Consider the following 21,867-nt stretch of genomic DNA (forward strand, 5'->3'; position numbering starts at 1 on the left):
CTGCAACGATATTCGCCTCAATCCACGTGATCAGATTTTAGTTTTCGAATCGTTAATGAAAAACGAACGGAGCGTAACGTTGTACTTACATGTGATCTGTACAAATAAAATAATTAAACGTCGAGGCACCGGGTTGCATGTAATATAAATAAAAACTGCATCACACACTCTGTGCACGCAACCGGAAATTTAAATGGCGAGGCACACAATGCGCGCCAAAACTGAACCGTCGATTCTATGGCGTTACGGGATGAGAGAGACCGGATGTTGTTGCCTTGATTTTTTTCACTCTCGTTTCGTTTGGTGGCCTGAATTTTGCCCGCTATTCATCATCCCATTGTGTCGACGGTGGTCATTGATATCTTCCGTCATGTGCACGATAAACCGTGAAACGAACGAACGAAAAACGAAAATACTCTCATTGGCGCAAACTGAATTCGGAAGTTTCAGTCATTTTTACGACCGTTTGAATCGATGATTGGAAAGACAAAAACGAACCATTCTCCTCTCACGAAAAATTATTCAAATATCATCCGCGTCGCTATCGCAGGGGCCGTAGATAATCTTCGTCACTTTTTGGTGAACCTCGAGTCAGACCGTGACAGATGATAGTGGAAGGAAAACACTAGGGGGTGGAACGATCTCGTCCGCAGGGTGAAAACCACGTAATTCAGTTTTGAAAGGAGAGCTTCGTGCGTCAGAGATAACGTACCCATTTCCGCGGACAAGTTGAAATATAGTTGAAATTTTAACGTCGTTGACAGTGACGGTTTTTGTCAAGAGGTGAAAAATTCCGACAGACAACACCTGCGGGAGGACCTAAAAAAAAAGAGACGATAAAGTTGCGAACAAACGATTCTTACATTGGAATTCTCCGTCGAGCTTTACGTATTGTACCAACGTATATTGTATATTCAAGGAGGCGAAGTCCTTTGTGTAAACTTAGATATAAGCGCCGTTTTGTATTCCGTATCGCAACACAATGATCCATGCTTGTTCAGCTTATGGCTTTGGAATATCGTATCGATTTTCTCACCCCATTAAAACGGGGGGAGTCAATTTCGGCCAGCTTATTTGCGAACCCTCGGAGACTCGAATTATCTGTATTTTCATAGATGATGGACTGGTGCCTATATCTTATCAAATTAATTGTGAATCTTGGGAATTTTTTTTTCTGACTATGAATTACGTCCGTTGATTATTCTGGGGAAAACTTTTTTGACCTTCCGTTGAACTTGTCGCCGTTGTGTCGCGGTTGTGCGTTTCGGTTTGACGTGATGTAAAGTTGAAACCAGAAGCCTCTTATTATCGGGCGGGGTGAGCGTTGACCGTAAATGGAATTTTCATTGCAATGCGACGCAGTTTGAACTGTGGGAGGGACGTAATCTGGCGTTGAGTGCCGTCGCTATAGATAATTATTAGCGAGCCGAGCGAGCGTTCGCTTTGACGTTATCCAGACGAAAGTAGAGTGGCCATCTGATTCTGTTCTCCGTCATTCTAAGTCTACCGCCCTGCTGCCGCTGAACAATGTCTGGACACTGGAAAAAGTTCGGTAACTCCAGACGCTCGCTCGAAATTTCGTGCTTACTTTTGGTACGAAGAATCGATTCCGAATCTGGAAATTACTCTAGCGATCCGGAGAAGAGGTATATGTACGAATTTAAAAAACGTCAATGACTCACACCCGTTTGTAATTTACTTGGTCCTTCTCATAATTACTTTCTTATCATTTAATTATCACGATGGTAATAAACCTCGCCGCAATATCCTTCTGCGGTCTAACCGAAGCTATCTGCGCTGGTTATGCTAATTATTTCAAGTGGTTAGCAAATTATATATACTTTTGGGCAAATTATATGAAATTAAAAATTTTCAGATTAAACTCTCCGTCCAGTACGAATCGCATCGTACAACATTTAAACACCCTCAGGCAAATTAAATCAAGTTCACATGTGCCTTTTTATCCTTCTACATGGGTCGTTCATCGCGATGATTAATTTTCCTATTCTGGTCGGTCTAATTTTTCGAATGAAAAAATGTTTTTTTCTATTTTTCAAACCGTTAAAACTGGTCTGCGTTGTCATTTCGACGTAGCCCGATTTGTAAATGAGGTGAATAAAATTATACGGTCGATCCGCGCGTCCGTCGATGGAAGATGATGGCAACGGTTACGTTCATAGTACGCGTCTTTTACGTTTTCTGGTCTCCGTATCCCTCAGCTTGTAGATTTTCGGTACCGTTATCCATCGTACGTTATTGTGATCACGTACACGTATGTATGTAGATAATATACGTGGAGCCCCGGGACGTAGATTGGATACGAAAACGGGTTTTTGTCTCGTTGTTGTTGCTACTGGGAGAGGCGCTGTGCTGCAGCATCGTGAAACAGACGAAACTGATGTTCGTAACAAAACCTGAAGATGTGTGCCACATTTATACGTAACAAATTCAAACGCATCGCGCGCACGAGACGAACCCATACCTACCATTTCGAGTGTGAAAACCAGTTTCGGTGGCCGTCCGCAACCCGACCAACTTCGAAGCGTCGGTTTATTCAAAAATTGCATATCTCAAGGCTCTTCCATCCCAAAATGTTTGCTTCGGGATCCGTTTTGAGTCCGTCCAGATGGCTTCTTGGAGAGGCTAGTCGGGGCTTTCGAACGAGGAAACAATTCGTAGGTTCGAAAAACCGATTGTTTAAAGCTTCGAAATGGATAGCATCCGCGTATCGACCATTACAAAAACAATCAATCCGTCGGAACACCTGCTCCGAGTCTTCTGGCAATTAATCTTTGACTTTGAGCGTGCGTCGAAGACGGTGGACGTATAATGAATATTGTCGGAAAGCAAAGTACGACATGTGCGCAATTGAAATTCCGTCGATCATTCTCATTCGTGTACACGAAGCGATGTTTTGTTGCTAATTAAAATATTGAATGATCCTCGTAGAGTTGTACTATAGTATAGTACATCGTATACTACAACCCGGTGTTCATGGTCAAGGGGCGGAGCAAATTTGGAAAGTCAAAAGCCTGAGGACACGCGTGAAGAGTCGGTGACCCGGGAATCGTCGGGGTGTCTACAGTCGAGACATCGAATTTGCTCCGAACTTGCGGCAGTACCCCCTCTCTTTCCGGTGCTTTTTATCTCGTAGACGTCACGAACGATGATGATGATGATGATGATGATGACGACGGTGCTCGTACCGACTCGCTGCGTACGGCGGTGCACCCAAACGTACGAGTCGCTCTGTTCAACAGCCCGCGTATAAAATCGAACCGATCCCGAGGGGCTTGGGTGAAAGTTTTAAATTATCCATGTCACGAAACGATGAGGCAACACGGGGAATAGGGATATGTGAATAATGTATCTACATTATGCGTATTAGAGGGATATTCAAATACCTGGAGATGCGCCGCTTTGGGAAATAATTGGGAAATAGTAAATCAACGGAATTCGTATTATCTACCATGTGTAGAAATAGCCTCTGATTTGTTGGGATGAAATTACCCGATGTTCGATTGGCTTCGCCTTATTTTTTTTTGTTCAAGAACCGATAGGAAAAATCCAAAGAAACTGGGAGAGACGGATCGTAGTTGCCGATGAATCAATCGACGAGTTGTTGATTTTGTATTCCAAAAAACGATAAAAATTAGGTGTTTTCGGACGAATTCGAATGCTTTTCAGTTGATTAAAAAAGGCGCCATCGATCCAAACGCGCTTATTTTGCGACGTGAAGGATTCGAAGAACTTTGTAGCCATAACCGTTATGGGATAACTCAGCGACGTACAATAACCGGAGGTACAGGAATTGTAGTAACCCAGCGGAGGGTACAAAACGCCTTTCATTTCTCCTTGGCGAGGAGGTCGTATTCCTTGTGCTTGACGGTCGGTAAAAAATCGATCGAAGAAATAATTAACAGAGCGGAGACCAGAGAATAAAAAAAAAAACTTGCAATAGAGTTGCACAAATTCTACCCAATTTTTTATAAATTCATCGATAATTTTCCCAACGAACCCGGAACTGATGATTCTTTGAAAACGATTGCAGATAATTTTGTATCGATGGGAATGTTCGGAATATGAAATCGTACAACGTTAATAATTTCGATATCCTCAAAAGATCGTTGAAACCCTTCGGGAATTTCATCTTCACACCCCTGAATTGACCACTTACGGTACCATCTACGGTAGATTATACGCCCGGAGTGATTGAGGAGGTCGTAAAAGTCAGTTTCTCGTATAAAATAGACCTGAGTACAACCCCGAAATCGATGGGTCATAAAGTCGATAAAAAACCGCTTCAGATTAAGACAAAATACCTCGGATTATGTTGCTCTAATTTTCGCAAACTTGGAATTATAACCATCGCTTAAATTTCCGCATCAAGTCAAACTAAAATTGTTGTACAAGCGACGTGGGGTGAGACTCCGTTGTCTTTTTCGTCAAAAGAATTTTTTATTCTCACATCGAAGACTGTTGACCAGGAAGTGAAGAATTGCAAATTTTTCTTTTTTCGATTATTGTGGTTTCGCAATTCTCATCTATCTTAATATGGTCTTCAGGTTTTCGGCCCTCAATATTTAATCGGGAAAATCGTGGATGGGGCATTTAACTTTCATGCGAACGAAGGGGCAGTCCATCTTATTTATAGCTTCGTATAACTCGTTCGGCTTTACCAGAGTTTTAAAGTCACCGTTCAATTCTTTTGACTTGTCACGTTCCGGCCTGATGGAAGTAAATCCTAATCTTCGAGGATTATAATCGCCGGCTGTTACTCGGACTGTTCCATCCCGGGCACACGGTAGCTTGCAATTATTTCTGGTAACGTTTCTGAACGGCAATTTACCGCCGAATTTTCCGTAGATTAAATCTTCTCGGATTTTTCCAACCTCTTTCAAGTGGCGTTCTTCCTCGTCGTATGGCGTGCCTGAGGTGATTCAAATTAATCTGGTATTGTTGTTAAAAAAAGCTTCCTCACAGCATTCCGAGACAAGGTGTATCGTGCGAAGAGTAATTGAAAAAATGGGGGGGAAAAACGTTTCGAAAGAATTTTACGTGGCTATCTGAATCATGATTTTCGACGTTATACTTTCGAATGAAACTTTTAAACATAAAACCTAATTTCCTCACCTCTACGAAGTGACGCTTTTCCCATTTCCAAACTTTCCCGAAGTTCGCGAATCTCCTTTTCGCATCGTGCAAAGTAAGTTCCCTTCAGAAGCGGAGGTGAAATTTCCGGTTGTTGTTGACCGCACTTTTCTCTCCGTCGATTCTCCATGTACCTGGCGTATTCGAGACTCCGGATCATTTCCTCTATCACGGTGAATTTCGTTTCGTCGATTCGCGTCAAGACCCCCGGCCGACTCTCGGTCCTCAGTAAATGATGGAGTTTAAAGAGGATGAAAAGAATCCAGAGTAACGAGTTATGCTCCGTAATATTCCGCGCGTAAAAAAGCTCCGACTCCCTGAACCTGCAAAAAAAAGAAAAGCTCCGCGATTACATCATCGTCGTCCGTTTGGCACCGGGAGTTCAAATGATGATTACAGAGGCCGTTATACTCTTTCATTTTCGTCAAGGCCTCCGCATTTTTTTCGTAAACCGAATGAAGCCACTTTTTGTACTTTGGTATATTAACGCCATTTTTCCGGGCCTCGTAGCCCCGCCAAAGAGCTTGAATCTTAGTCGCGCATCTGTGGTAATGGTTCCACCACATCCTTTTGACCTGGTCCTTCACGTACGACTTTGCAAACTTTCGAGCCATAAATCCTCGCCAATGTCGCTGGATCGTGATCGCGGAATTCCGTAACATTCGCAGGTGCTTCCGAGTCGCCAAACCCCGGAACCAAGCCTTGGAAAATAACGAGACGACAAAAAAGGAGATTCAGAAAATGTTGGAGCGGACTGTAATTGGGTTTATCTCGCCCCGCGCGATGGCAATTAAACTCATCGACAATTAATCGGCGAACTAGTTAACAGCTGACTTGGAGTTTACGAGCAGCTATGAATTTCCTAGCTCTGTCCGATTCGGCGGCGTCATTTCTGCGCTTAATTTCCCTCTGCAACTCCGATGCGTCCGTTAAAAGCGCCTCAATCGATGCCATTTTAACGATTAAAAAAACTCCGTGAGACAGAATGCCGACTTAAAGGGCAATTAATCTCTACGAACAGCTGTTTTGACAAACATTGCCATATCCCCGATTGTCATAATTATCGATTTCGTTCTCGACGAGCTTTCTGAAACGGCCTGAAAATTTTTCCAAAGCATGAGGGGTGGTTGTTGGATTTTAATTCACTTTATTCGATCGGGTGACCCACAGATGGTGCTTTTCAAAATTTGAAATTAATAATTGAGCCGACGAATTTATGACCCACGCGAAGAGGTTTTGGAGATGAGACGGAAAGGTCATGGGAAATCAATTTGTAGATATAAAACCAGCATCTATCTCGATAGGAACCTGAAACCAGGGTGTTGTACGATCTGAGATTAATTGGTGGGTCCTATAAAATGGAGTTCGTAAGGACATTTTGCAAATAGCTGCGTACATAGTTTCTCACTAGCACTCGAGCATGAAAATATGTCTTTCGATTTTGGAGAAAGAAATAAAAACAAATATGGCGTGAACGAATAATCTACGGTAGGGACAACGAGGGGGTACTTTTTTCCGTTGAGCAGGTTCGGAGATGTATCGGAGTAATTTCTGCGGTCGTGCATCATTTTTTTGTCATTTTTTTCGTTCATCAATAATCACCCTTTCCAGACTGCTCCGTACAGACTGCGATTTCTCCTTATCCTTCTCGTACACATGCGACAAATGGCTTGTTCGCGGTACTGTAGCTAACTTGAGAAACCAAAAAGTGTTCGGATAATATCATCCCTTCTTTGTATGCGCGTCGTAGATTTTTCAGTACATTATTGCTCGCATTTTTCAACGGCCAAACAAAGAGTCAAGTCTCATCTGGCTCCTCGGAAATGTGGAGCGATTATATACGGTGTACATTTTTCGTTCGCCACCCGACGTTTCGTATCGGGCAAAAAGTTACAAAAATTCTCAACATTCGCCGCTTGGCAACGAATATTCGTTATATTTACGCGAGATGAACTCCGAAGATCATTCTGCGTTTCAACCGCTGCGGTATTCAAGCGGGAATCGGAAGAACATATCTCGCGAGTGAAGTTCAACCGAGACAAACGACAGCCAAACGTCAAATAGAAATTAAGAATTTTTCTCGCTCTTTGAACTGATGGACAAAAAGAAGAAGAAGAATACGAGTTACAAACGAGATATGAATTTCTCTCGAAACGCACATGTGGATCTCTGTCATGTGTGTCTCGTTTCTATTTGTTCCTCACTTATTTCATTTTCTCACGTTCATATTTCACGTACGTAACATTGCACAGCGGCGCGTGGAGTTGAATGAAATGGTAATTCCTAAGAGGAGTGGCTGTAGGAAATCGCCCACGTTTTACCGTTTCTCCTTTCTATCATTTTCCACAGTTTTGCAATAAAGTAGTGCAGACATTCCTACAGCATCGTCGGTCGGGGAGAAGAGTAGTAACTTCCAGTATAGGTACGCCCGCCCCCGAGGTGATGACGCATTTTATCGTTCGCAGGGGTGTATCTTTTCCATTTTTTTTCATTCTACGTCACGAGATATTCTTATCATTCTTACGCTGTATTAATATTATTTTTTTCCCCACCTCAGAAAAAATCAACGGACAACCCTCTTATTCCTTACTGCAACTTGACACGAGATATCTTACATGTATAGATGAGAGTGAGTTGTAAGAAAATTTTTTTTTATATTTTCGTAGCATGGGGGTCGAATTTGTACCTTATGGAAAAAATTTTTTTTCAAATCTCACCTAATGATTACTTGATCGATTGCACAGGTAGATGATTTTGGCTTTCACATTTGGATTCCTGAGCTGATTATACGTGAGATTACTCGTGAAAAAGCAAAAAAGAATTTGCTTTTTGGGCAAAAAATAAATCATTGTTTTGATTGGGTTTAATATGCTTTTCTGACGTATTTTGACCTCAGAAATCCGAATCCGAAAGAAAAATTGGTCTATCTCTAAAATTGACCGAGTTATCGCCAATTTTCACCTTTTGGGGGTCGAAAATAAAAAATTGATTTTAAAGTCTATATTAATGTAATTTGAGCTCAGGAATCCGAATCCGGAAGAAAAATTGATCTATCTGCAAAAATGATCGAGTTATCCTCATTTTTTCGCATTTTTTGGCATAAATTTGAGGATATCTCGAAGGGAAAAAATCGTAGCTAAATTTGGACGACGGATTCGTGTTTCTGAGGTCAAAATACACAAGAAAAGTGCCATACGATCAATTTTAAAAAATAAAAATTTTTGGTCAAAATTTGAAAAAATCGTAAGGGGTACCCCTTGGAAAAATCTCAAATTTTGGCCAAAAATTTTTATTTTTTAAAATTGATCGTATGGCACTTTTCTTATGTATTTTGACCTCAGGAACACGAATCCGTCGTCCAAATTGAGCTACGATTTTTTCCCTTCGAGATATCCTCAAATTTATGCCAAAAAATGCGAAAAAATGAGGATAACTCGATCATTTTTGCAGATAGATCAATTTTTCTTCCGGATTCAGATTCCTGAGCTCAAATTACATTAATATAGACTTTAAAATCAATTTTTTATTTTTGACCCCGAAAAGCTGAAAATTGGCGATAACTCGGTCAATTTTAGAGATAGATCAATTTTTCTTTCGGATTCGGATTCCTGAGGTCAAAATACGTCAGAAAAGCATACTAAACCCAATTAAAACAATGATTTATTTTTTGCTCAAAAATCGATCGAGTGATCATCAATTATTCGCTGTTGGGAGCAGAAAAATTAAGACACATCGCTTGGTTTTAGTCGTAGACTCACTTTGATTCGTCGCAATCCATGCATGGGTCGAAATATTTGAATTTCTCGGTCTACAAGAGAGCTAAACTGGAGTCAGGTAGCCAGGGGCGCGCGGTTTGTTGTGGGGCGTCACCTCTGCTCAGCCCCCAAGGTGACGTCTCACAACAAAGCGCTACGTTGCTGGCTACGCTGACTTCAGCAAAGCTCGGGCTCTCTCGTAGACTGAGAAACTCGAATAGTACCCCACTCGATTAATTATTTATTCGAAAAACGAGTGGGCTAACTCAAAATATCAAGTAAAAAATGATTTCCACATTTGAAGAATCTTCTTTTTTTATAAGGTACAAATTCTGCCCCCATGCTACGAAAATAAAAAAAAAAAAATTTTCAACCTACCCTAGTGTAGATACTTCTTTCCCTCTCGATTATACTTCGGGCTCAAAAATGATTTTTCCTTTATACTCCCCCGCTCAATGCAGCACGTATAACGGGCGGCTATAAAAACTCAGGAGGGCTTTAGTTTGGTATTCAAAAAAATTTCTTTAAGGGGCTGCCGTCGGCGGAGGGCGGGTTGATTCTGATGAAAAAAATTTGAAAGGGGGGGAAGATAGAAGATGAACGTGAAACGCAAATGAAAAAATATGTATCTCGAAGTTTCATTGAATAGGTGCAAGTTTCATTTTCAGGAAACTTTTATCTATTTTTTTTTTGTCCCATACTGTGGTTGGGAGTATTATTATAAAACGTCTGGATGAATCGATATATATCTTGTTCTGCGGGCCCACCGATAAGGTGAGAGGTTATTCTTCAGAGGTTCGAAAAATTTAACAGATGAATATTCAACGAATTTTTTATGCGGCTCAGTTGCTGCAACTCGCGATATCTGCAGAGTGCCGGTCGGACGGTTCGTTTTCACAGATAAAAATACGATTAGTGTGAAGAACGGGGTCCGTGACGATCAATCGACGTTTAAATTATCACAGTATATCTCCAACGTGTACATTGTGTTGCTAATGTCACGCCCATTAGGGTCCAATTCTTCAAGGTCTGAATATAAAAGAGGGAATTTATTTCATCAAAGGAAGATCCTTGCTGCTGCAGAGCTTCGCTGCGATGACAATCTTCTTTTTTTCGATGTAAAGTTTCACTGAAAATAAATAACGACCTGATTCAATTAGGCATTGCGGGTACTTCGAAAATGAAGTCGCCTCGTTCTACTGATATATTATTTGTTGAAAAGATGAAAACGTAATCGAGCAATTATACCAAAGAGGATCGTCCTGCACAGATGGTGGTTCGGAATATCAAAGAAGTTTCCTTCTTTCCGTTCATTTTTTTTTTCTAGCTATTCTATGGAAAACTAGTCTGGCTCAAGCAGAGAAAAATCCTCTGTGAAAATAATAAATTTTGGGAAAATATTTTGTAGCCTTTGACAGTTCTTCTCAACATTTCTACGGGTGCTAAAATTGTTTACAATGGCTTGCGGCAGAACAGAAGAAGCAGAAGAGCTGAGAGAAAAAAAAAAATTAAAGATCCGGATTTTCTTTATTCGCTTTCAAAAAGAAAGCCTCCAGCGCTGTGGTGTACGTGTGTAAGGTAATGACGCTTATTTTTGCAATATAGATTTCATTATATTAAGCTTTTGGAGAATAATATCCATATTTTCATATTACAAAAGCCAGTGTATAACCTTAATTAAGGTTTGGTGAGGTGTTATTTAATTAACATTGTATAGATTTTTATTTTTCTTTAATAATATAAATTTTCATTACCTTTCTGCCCACCCTCCACAAAAAAATATATAAGATAAACCAGCTGAGCAAACGAGGTAGCGAAACGTTTGCTTTGAACTCTTTGAGTTGGAGATATCTAATTAGGTTCTTCGCGTATTGCTTCTTTGATTTTTATTTTATTTTTTTTTTTCATTGCTATTTTTTAATGGACCTTTTTTTGAAGAGCTAGAGTTACTCTCCTCGACGATCAACTATACGCCTCAATATAATAATCATGAATACTACCGTGGTACGTATTCACGTACCATCGACCAAGATAATTAAGTAATCGCATTTTGCGAATAATAAATTGATTTTTATTAGATGAAACTTCAGTAACGGAATCAAATTGGTGACGTGGCGGAACGAGAAAATGACGGATTAAAACGGAATGAATTCGTCCTCCATTTTTTTTAACCGACAATTTACTTCATATAATGCTTGGTAAAAATATTCTCAAAGTTTCTATTCGTTCTGCAGGCTTGAATCTGCTGAGTTCACCAAATTTTTAACGAAAACATGCACCCATACGTACGTCGCGTACTTGCGAGTGTATAAATTTTTTTTACCCCAATTTTACGGTCATAGCGCACGTCGCAAATTTCACGTGAAAATAACCGAACCGTACAGCGCCAGAGTCACGATCACGTGTATGCTCTAATAACGAAGTATAAAAATCACGAAAAAAAGCAATTACCAAAAAATAATAGCCCGTATTTTCAAAGAAAAAAAAGTGCGGATTCAGGAGTGTCGATCCCAATCAAAAAAATTGTGTTCAATCGTCAAATTTGAATCATTAGCCGTGAGAAGAAGAAAAAAAATTCGGATACATCGAACGCAAGGATATCCTGGTGAATGTCGAAATATACAATTCCTTTTTTCCCCTGTTTTAATCCGACGGAACGTTTATTCGATCATTCTGTATTTTTCCTTTTTCAATAGAGTAAAACTTGATTCCAGCCTGCCTGGATATTATCCACTTTGTACCGTGTCGTTGTCTCTTCCGAGTCCGTTTGAATCCGCGAAAAGGATAGGGGGAATCTGATCGATACACACCGTTGACTTCGTGATACGCGTTTGGTTTATTACACGTACCAAACAACATTGTCAGATTCGTCTCGGTGCCGAAACGCACTCGCCAAACTTTCGGGTTGAATGGAATTCAAAATTTACCTCATATCGTATCTCTCTGCTTATGATGTCGCAGGAACACGTCGACGTAAATATTTACGATACCGACGACACCGTACAACACAACCACTGCGGAATTATTACCGAGGCAAATGCTGGCCATTAGAGAGGAAGATTTCAACCAGTGCGGACACGGATTAAATTCGTTATACTACCCGAATCCCAATTTATTTCAACGTAAGTTGTGGAAATTTCTATTCATTTTTTAATTTCGCATCGCGTTAAAACTTTTTCCTCAAGCTTCTTGCGATCTGCGGTTCGAGGCTAGTGATAAAATAGCTTGAGCAACAGGTGAGGAAATTCTGCATAGAATGACTCGCGTAGATATCGTTCTCGGATAATATTTGTTGTACGTGTTTAAACTTCGCCCTGGCGCGTTGCGGAATATTATATCGGTGATTCGTTGGCTGCGCAAACCGCTCTCGCCCTTTTTACGGCGAACGGAAGTCGATGTTCGTCCGGGTCGTTCGTCTCTAACCCTGCAGAAGCAGAAGAGAGAGCGAGAGAAGTGCAGAAGCGGATAAACATCCGGGTGGCGATCGACCTGACGCCTTCGGTTCTGCTGCCGTAGGGGTGAAAGGTGGATCGTGGGTTTCCAAGGGAACACACAACGCGCCGAGGAGCTCATTCATTCCTAAGGTTACTGCAAATCAACCGACCATCCCTCCTCGCCCCGCAGATACGCCACGGTGAGCTCATCCTTTTATTACAAGCCAGCCACACTGCAACGTTCCGTTGTGTTGTAAATTTTCGTTTCCATTTTCCAATGTGAATTTTTGCTTTCGTTTTTTTGATTTCCTCTCAATTCTCCCGACCCGTGAATCCGATGTTATTTTTATATCTCGTGTTTTCTAGCTTAATCTTATATAACTCCTTTTTTTGTTGATCAAAAGCGGAAAAGACAGATGGTCCATTTGTCTCTGACCTCTGACCCGTTACCCCAATCTATTACGATAAGAAGCGCCCTGAAATATAATGGAAACGTGAAAAGAAAAGGGGATGTGAGATGCACGTGTGTGCATCGCTCTATCTATTTATAGAGTCGTCGAGAATACCTTCGGTGGTAGTTCAGTTTCTCAAATAGAGCAATCGAATTTTAATACCCACGACGTTCTTTCGAAAGAATCGCAATTCTCCACGAAAGGACGTACACGCTCTGACATTCCTCTAGTTCAAAGGTCACCGTCCACGGCAGGTTTGCTGATTCAAGAACTAAAATTCCGGGAAACTTGTCGATCATCGACGAGCTTCGATCGTAGTGTTTCGCAGACCCACCGAGTCTCTCGAAAAGTTTGAAAATTATTACGTGGTTCATTCATACGGTGGTAAAATTATTACCGTGGATCATAAAGTGGGCGGAGTACATAAATTTATCGGCGGCAAGGCACCGCGATGAGGAGTTACTGAGACAATTTTAGTTGACGAGGGGCATCTTTTCCCTCCCCTGTCCCATCTTGAATTTAGTAATCAGCTTCGTAGTGGGCGGTCACGGACGCGGTGAAAATCTTGAGTTAGGCTTATCTGGCGTAATGTGCGCGCCCCGCAGTATTAGGAGCTAAGTTCGCACGATTCACCTTTGACCCAGTCTTTGCTCAGTTGATTAAGTTCCTTCCATTTCGCGATCGGTTTTTTTCGTTTCCTTTTTCATGCCTCCAACTTGTTCCCTCGCCCTGTTCCAAAGAGTCTCCGGACGATGCGCCCTACAAAATTCTCCTCTTTATCCGAAAATCCCGACCAACCGAAAACTGCCAAATTAGGCTGACGACGCAGCTTTGATATCGCGATAAAGGGTTAACGGCGCGATCGTCATCCGGATTAAGCAGATCAAGGTGTAAAAAATAGCCATTTGATTTCGTGTAACTTCAGCGCAATGCAACAACAGGCTCCGAATGCGGCAACTGATCTGAATTTGTCGCGAAAAAGTATGGAAAAAAAAAGGAGAAGAAAAAACCAATTAAGCGAATCGAACTTTATTCCGGGTTCGGAGATCGTTGGACCTCCGATTATTGCAAGGTTCGCCGTTACCTGGTCCGGAAAATAAAACCGTGACTACTGAAAAATAAAATGTAACGATCGGATCAGAAGTTATACCTACGTAGGCATACGGAATTCTATCGCGACTTTACCGGCGATCATGACCGGTTGTAAAAAAAAATCATCTGCAGCCCGGATTTATCGTTTCTCGTACAAGTTTTCGATATAACGAGAGTGAGAGCGAGTGCGACAAAATTTGGTTATTGCAAATCATTTATAGATACGTTAAAAAAAAAAAAAATTCCCTGATCTCTGATTTTGTCGCTCTTCGAAATTTCCGAGAGTCATTGAGAATTTTCGGAGGAATGAAACATTTTTTAATCGTACGATCGACGGTGATATTTTTATTTGACTCGCTTAAAAACGTAGGCGCTTAAAAATTGAAACTTGAAGTGATAAACTGTGAGAGACGTAATCCCGACGAGTGGCGCGAAACAATATTCCGTAGTAAATCTCTCCCCGTAGTTGAGACGGGGACATGATGGATGTGTGGCAACATACATAAAGAACAGTTAGGAACTCTTGTATAATCTGTTACGTAGAACGAACCGTATTATGAGAAAATAATGATGTATAGAGCGCAGTGGATTCTCCCTCGCCGGCGGAAACAGGCTGAAATGAATGGAACAAAATGAGAGGTATGTCTTCGTTATCTATTGTTCCCAGTTCGAGGGTTCGAGGGTTCGAGGGGAAATCGTTCCCTTTCTTAAAAATCAATTTTCACGCGAAGAAACTTGGAAATATCCTGGTCGTCGCCAAGCGGCCCGTGCAATTGGAATATTTTCTCTCGTTGTCGGCACCGGTGCATGGACACGCGTAATACGTTGACGCATCGTACCGGACGTTACACGCATTTCCAACCAAACATCCGGGATTCAGAGCCTCTCTAATTCGCCGTGCTTTCGTGCATTCCATGCGAGATTACGCAATTATACCGGTGATATCAAATTAGTTCGGATTTCGAATCCTGATGTCGGTCATCGAGCGATGGCCTGCGGATCATTTTTTTTTTTTTCAGAGAAAATTCAAAATTTTGCCAAACTCGAAGGCAATCGCTTTCACCCCTCCAGATGGTGCTCTGAAATTATTCGCGATCGGTCGGCAACGACGGTGCGAATCACAATCCTGATAATGTGGCTGAAACGTTGAATACCTCATTCTGAATTTCAGTTCTCATTGATTTCTCCGCGAAAATGCATGCAATCAGGGGAATCCGATCGCAGACAACCAGAACTCCGGAACCTACGTCACTAACCTTCTTAAATTTAATTTACCGACCCCCTTTACCACCGACGTTACCGTCACGTTTTTCTTGGGTAAATTGTACCTCGCGCATTATCAAAGACGAGGAATCTTCGTTCCAATCACCACCTAAGCCCAGCCCTGAGCACTGCGATTTAATTGTCGATTCGATTCGTCCGTAGACTTTTTTTTTGCTTCGCACGTTCTACCCCCACATGAAAATCACCGAATCGGGTCTTTCCGCCAGCCCGAGTTGCTTGCGGGGTGAATCTTTATTATGCTAACTTCGACGAGATGACGTCGTAAAATGATCTCAACGTTCGGATATAGGGTATTACCTATAACTCACTTTTTCCACGTCTTTCTATCTTCGTTTTTTACTTTATTTCTCCGGCATATTTTTTATCTCTATTTATTATATAAACTCTGCGAAGCCGCTTCGTTGCAGGTGAAGCGTGCGTAGTACGAAAATGGGATTTCTGAAATCCATATTTCCGCCTTTCCCGAAATCATCTCTTCACCCTTCGCGCATCCGAGCTCGGTATTTTAAACGCGAGTGGCTTTTTTTTTATCTGCAATTTCTTTTTTCATTCCTTTTTTTCCCGCGGGATGCGTAAACGTATAAAGTTTTCCCATCGCGGCTTATTACAGACGTATCTAAAACCCTCTACGGGTATATGAGAATTTTGTTTCTGTACTTCCTCGGCGCGTTATGTGAATACTTTTTATTTTCTCCTCGCTCTCTACACCGCAGATTTCGTTAACTCGAAATTTTTTCCTCTATTTTATTTCATTTTTTATATCATTCGCTGGGTAGTTTCGCTGATTGTGAGACAAGGTTTTGCACACGTGTCACGAATTTTTATTTTGGATCGCTCTCAACCCCGGTGTCCGAGAATATTGACACTCTCACATATCACTGAACCCGATTCTAGATTTTTTAATGACCGGAGTTGCCTGATACCGAAAAAGAAACAACAATATTCGTACACTCTATTATTCGCGTTACTCGGTTGTTGTCTATAGAATAACCGTAATAAATTTTATGCGAATCGGGGTTTCGGTGGCTCATGAAATATTTTTACTACAAGTTTGAAGATTGAGCTTCTGCGAGAAACATGTTTGAAATTTTCATTTTACCTCGTACCTATAGCGGCGCGACGTGAGGGATAAACTTTGTGATTTTCTGGAATTTGAACCCCGACATCATTCCAAAAATTCTCGAAATATTACCCGTTGAGGGGATATAAAAAATCTGGAGATCTCATACGCGAAACTACGTAATCGCTGAGGTCATCGATGCACGGATGTTAGTAAGATAGTGTCGCGCGTACGCGTCGACGAGGAGGGAGGTGTCGATCTTGGAAGTTGAGATGAGTTTGGCGGAACAAATTGGAGATCGAATAATTCACTTTCGGTTGGACCTTGATCATCGCTGTGATATAACGAGATCAGGTGAGCTATGCAATTATAATTTTGGAAGCTCCTTTGAGCCGGATGTCCCCCTAACACCCAATATATCGGACATGTCCGGTATAGTCGACATTCAATCAACGGTTTCCCATCAGAGGTTTCCACTCCGAAATGCGAATCATCACATTTTTTTGAAAAATTAATCGAACGTTCTACGGGCTGACTTGACTTTCGCAAACTAAAACGCTAAAACGAACTAGTAATTGTTTTCCTTCCATTTCATTCGAACATGAAAATGGAAAAACTTGTGCATTACATTCTGATAGCCCTCGGCGTAAAACTAAGAACAACAATTTACACAGTTTAGTTTGACCACCACTCTGTTGTTCACCCTTTCACCGAATGGAACAACTTCGTGGATACTTTTTAGCTCGAAGAATTTTTTTTTTTTCATAATTGACTGTTTGATTACTGCAGAAAACTTGTCCATTCCCATGAATTTTTCATATAAATTCTACTATAAGTTTTTTGCCAACGGAATTCATGCCGTGATTTAGGAGTCAAGTTCAAAAGCGACTCGATTTCAACATTGTGCGTTCAGCCATCTCGTATGTCGATGAACGAGGAGCTTTCTCGTTTAAAATTTCATTTTCATCGACGACCGTTTTACTTTTTTTACAACGAGCTTAGCGATGAATTTTTTTATCCTCTCGGCAGCGACATTGTTTGCGATTTTTCATCATTGGCGCGCGACAGCCGACGGTACATCTGGTCCGAGGCGAGAAATATTTCCCGCGGAAGAGGAAAACGTGCTGAAAAAATTTTTCACCAAATTTCAAGAAGGAGTAGCCAACGCCGATCTGGGCTACGTCGCGTTCGTCGGGGGGTCGAACGACCAGCTAGTCCTAGCGAAATCCCTGATGAAAAACCACCCTTATCTGATCGGTGAAAATATGCAGAACATCGAGACTACGATGTTGAGGCATTACAACGAAGCTTTCGTGTTCTTGTTCCTGACGAGGATGCACGAAGATTACGTGAAGCGCGTACTGAAGGATGTTCGAAACTTTGTCCGAATCAAGTTATATTTCATATACCAAAAGGCCGCCACGAGCGGTGAAATCGACGCGGTTCTCAGCAGCGGCTCCGAAATCGCTGGAAACATTTACACAGCTATGTATCCCCGATTATTTCTACACGATCACGAAGGGAGAATAAGATTGTACGCTAAAGAATTCTCGAGGAATTGTTCACCGGAGCTAGTTACGCTCGTGGATTTGTCGGGCGCAGCTACGTTTGAAAATATCACGAAGCTTCACTCGAGTCCCTTGGACTACAAGGGGTGCGGCGGAGTCGTTCTCACGCGATATTTCCCGCCGCGTATGATACTCGAAGAGGAGTCCAACGGTGGGTTGAAGATCACCGGTGGCTCCGAGGGAAACATGGTGCTGACGATCGCCCAAACAACCAAATTTTCACCTCGTATCAAACTGTTGAACGAGTTCAATCAACGCAGCAGCATCGACGCTGCTTTCGGAGGAATCGCGTTTCGGCAGCCAATGCTGATGGCCGTCGACCAGATCCGATATACGGGAGACATGGACGATTACGTAGATTACTCCAGAATGTATAGTCAGGAATGTGCCGTTTGGTGCGTGCCGAAAATCACCAAGTGGAGCTACGACGTCGTCTTCGGCGAATTCTCCGGCGAGAGTTGGATTTTGATCCTCGCCATTTTTGGATCCGTTATCGCGGTCGCCGGGTTCATCCAACGCCAGATTTTCACCGCGACCGGTAAGTGCGTGCAATTTTAGAGCGTCGACTATTGGGAATAATTTTTTTCGATCCTTTTCGCCGCTTTCTATTTCAGACGAAATGGAAAGGGCGTCGAATTTCTGCGCTATGGTCGTAAACTTCTTCTCGCTGAGCCTTGGAAATCCGTCGTCTCGTCTGCCACCGATGGGACGTTGGAGGGCTTTTCTGACGTTCTTCTTCTTGTATTCAATGGTGACGACAACGGCGTACAAAAGTTCTCTGGCCTCGATAATAGCGATCGGTAACGACAGATCCGTGATCGTCGACGACGTGGGAATATTGAAGGCAAATCTGACGACCGGCGGCGACATATCAGGGCTGATTCTTCTCAGGGATCTGTCGAGGGAGAGTTCAACGATGCGGGAATTGATGAAGCGATACGAAATCTGCAACGACACCATGGCCGCCATCCGCAGAGTTGCTTTGGACGGGGACTTCGCATTTCTAACGTCCAGAAATGATTTGCATTACCACATGAAAAATTATCGCAAAACCGACAACGTCCCGCTGCCGTTCCACTTGATCGACGACTGCGTACTGAGTTACAGTACCGGTATCGTCATGCCGAAGGGCACCCCGTTGCTCTCCACCGTCAATAACGTCATCAGGGATCTTTCGGAGTCGGGGCATCTGGCGCACTGGCAAAAAAATGAACTGCTCCAAGCGACTGAGGACACCGCTAGAAATAGGGACGAACGATATGAGACTGAAAATTTTTACCAGATTTTAGTAATCTGCGCCATTTCGTTGAGTGCATCGATTCTAGCCTTTTTCGGTGAACTCATTTATCACAGAATCGAATCGCATGGAAAACTTTGTAAAAGATTTCCGAGAGGCCGAGAGACAATTTTTCCGCAATCTCAGTAACGTCATTCGAGATCGAAATGCATTCGCGCAGATACTAATCGTTGAGTCGGGACTACGCCATTCGTGGAGAATAATTCTACTGTGATCGATACGGAAATGCTTGCGACCGCTCATTCTTTCGTCAACAGGTAGTAAGCAAAAGTGTCGTTATATTTGCACAGAAATTTATTTACTCGAACGCTCGAACTCAACTCCTAACAGACTGAACTTGTACAGTGTACCGCTTTCAGAAAATAAGAATTGATGGCCTTAGGTAATGATATTCCGATGTTTGATGTTACGTTGCACAAATAGCCGAAAGAAAAATATCCATTGCGTAATATACATGTATGTTAGAAAACTCGTAGTGTCTCCTCTCCATTGAGTATCGATACTCTGGAGTGAAGTGGCATTCCTCGTACCATTTCGTATTTTCGTTTCATTCGTCTGTTAAAAAATTTCACTGCAGTGAATTACTTACAAGTCATTCGTCATCGCCATATACCCTTACCGATTTAACATAATTTTCTTTTGACTGATATGCTAACGGTCTTCGCAGCACTGTAATAAAAGGCGACACCATGGTTGAAGAATATTCTAAATTACGCTGAAAATTAGGGCGTAATTTCAGACCATAGAAAAACCCCACGTGAAGCGGAATAAAACGTATTTCCGATCGGCATTGCGAAGTAGACTGAGTGAATAACGATGCGTGTTCTCAATTTTTTGGCAATGACATATCTGACGATTTCTCAAGTCCGGTGTGTGACAGCGTACGGTCACGTTCTCGGTTCGAATAAAATTCTGTTCGAGAGAAATGAAAATAAACTAGTAGAATTTTTCACCGAATTTCAAAGAGAAGTAGTCCACTTCGATAGTCGTCAAATCATGTGCATCGGGGATTCGACTGATCAGCTAAATTTGTTAAGGCCTCTCATGAACGAAAATGCTTATTACCTTGCAAAAAATGTGACGGAGGGAGTAAAGAGCATCACCTTGGATTCGTATTCGCAAGATTTCGTCTTTTTATTTCTCACGAGCGTGGAGGATAGTTACGTGAAAAGTATTTTGGGTAATATTCATAAATTCTTCAGGATGCATTTTTTTTTCGTCTACCAGGGCTTTGCCACGGACGATGAAATCGATATGGTTCTCGATACTGTTTCTGAAAAACCTGGAAATATTTACACGATGAACTTTCCTAGAATATTCTTACACCACGACGAAGGAAAAGTGAAACTGTACGTCAGAGAGTTTTCGATAAATTGTCTACCGGAACTCGCGTTGCTCATGAACTTTTCATCGAACGCGACGTTCGAAAAAGTCAGAGAATTTTACGGGAGCGCCTGGGATCACAAGGGATGTCCGGGACTCATCCTCACCCGGTATTCTCCTCCGCGTATGATATTGGAAACGGATTCGGAAGGTGAATTGCAAATTACCGGCGGTTCCGAAGGTATTATGACGCTGACGATAGCCAAAGTTTTGAACGCTTTACCCAAAGTCTCGTTAATTGCGTTGAGTAATAGGCTGGTCAGGCCCAAGATTCTTACTGTTGTAGCAGTCGCTAATTGGAAAGAAATGCTTTTGGCCGTCGACCACATTCGATTCCGATATCGTGAAACCAGTCGAATAACATCGGTAACGTACAGTGCAGCTTACAGCAAACAGTGCGCCGTTTGGGTTGTTCCGATAATCCCAAAATGGAATTACGTAATTTTCGTCGGCGAATTTACCATGGAAAGTTGGATCGTAATTGCGGCGACCTTCTTCATCTTCGTGGCGATTTCCAGCTTCATCCGAAGCCGGTCACAGCCTCGAATAGGTATGAATTTACTCAGGTATCGATGCGGATCAAACGTCGTTCGTTCACTCTGACTTTTTTTTTTCCACCAGGATCCCACAGGGCAATGCAGTTCTGCGGGACAATTATGGACCTGTATTCACTGAGTCTTGGAAATCCGTTACCGGAGCAATCGATGGCTGGTGGTTTGAAGGCATTAGGGTTGATTTTTTTATGGTATTCTTTGATAATAACGACGGCGTACAAGGGTTCCTTATCTTCGTTAATTACGGTCGGACACGGTAGATCTGCGATCACCGATACCGAGGGGATTTTGAAAGCCAATTTGTCGATGGGTGGTGATATTCCAAATTTGCAACTCATTCAAGATTTGGCAAGCAATAGTGAAATATTTCAGGAAATAGCGACTCGATACGAAATCTGGAACGACTCGATGGCTGCCATTCGTAGAGTGGCATTTGACAAGGACTTCGCTTTCGTCACATCGAGGAGCGACTTATATTATAACATGGAAATGTATCTGAAAACTAACGAGGTTCCGCCGCTGTTCGACGTAATCGACGACTGCGTAATGACTTTTGACACGGGCACTATCGTCTCGAAGAATGTCCGGTTATTAAAATCCGTCGATAATGTCATCTTGAGGCTCACGGAGTCAGGACTCATGAAATACTGGCAAATCCAGGATCTACATCAGTCGCCCGGTTTGGGCATGAAATTTAAGAACCCGGCTGACTCTGGATACGAAACGACAAAGGTTCACAAATTATTAGTGATCTGCAGCGTTCCTACCATTGCCTCGATGTTTCTCTTCTTCGCCGAACTTATTCATCATAGATTCACGCCACATGGATCACATTAA

At 42.1% G+C, this 21,867-nt stretch overlaps 3 protein-coding genes across 3 annotated transcripts; 2 read left to right on the forward strand and 1 right to left on the reverse strand.

The window, feature by feature from the left end:
• Positions 1 to 5,097: 5,097 nt before the first annotated feature.
• On the reverse strand, positions 5,098 to 6,105 carry LOC125501463 (spermatogenesis-associated protein 17-like). Its single transcript, XM_048657482.1, is given in 3 exon segments — positions 5,098 to 5,462; positions 5,464 to 5,852; positions 5,986 to 6,105. Coding segments are annotated over 3 exon segments (864 nt in total). The 3' UTR covers positions 5,098 to 5,107.
• Positions 6,106 to 16,143: 10,038 nt separating this feature from the next.
• On the forward strand, positions 16,144 to 19,230 carry LOC125501285. Its single transcript, XM_048656407.1, has 2 exons — positions 16,144 to 18,334; positions 18,411 to 19,230. Exons 1-2 carry the CDS (start codon positions 17,233 to 17,235, stop codon positions 19,220 to 19,222), a joined length of 1,914 nt encoding a protein of 637 aa, XP_048512364.1. The 5' UTR covers positions 16,144 to 17,232; the 3' UTR covers positions 19,223 to 19,230.
• A 16-nt stretch (positions 19,231 to 19,246) lies between these two features.
• LOC125501286 lies at positions 19,247 to 21,867 on the forward strand. The gene is made up of 2 exons (XM_048656408.1): positions 19,247 to 21,026; positions 21,098 to 21,867. The coding sequence occupies exons 1-2, from the start codon at positions 19,910 to 19,912 to the stop codon at positions 21,865 to 21,867; spliced, it is 1,887 nt and encodes a 628-aa protein (XP_048512365.1). The 5' UTR covers positions 19,247 to 19,909.

Source organism: Athalia rosae, chromosome 6 (genome assembly GCF_917208135.1).
Source record: "Athalia rosae chromosome 6, iyAthRosa1.1, whole genome shotgun sequence".
Lineage (NCBI taxonomy): Eukaryota > Metazoa > Arthropoda > Insecta > Hymenoptera > Athaliidae > Athalia > Athalia rosae.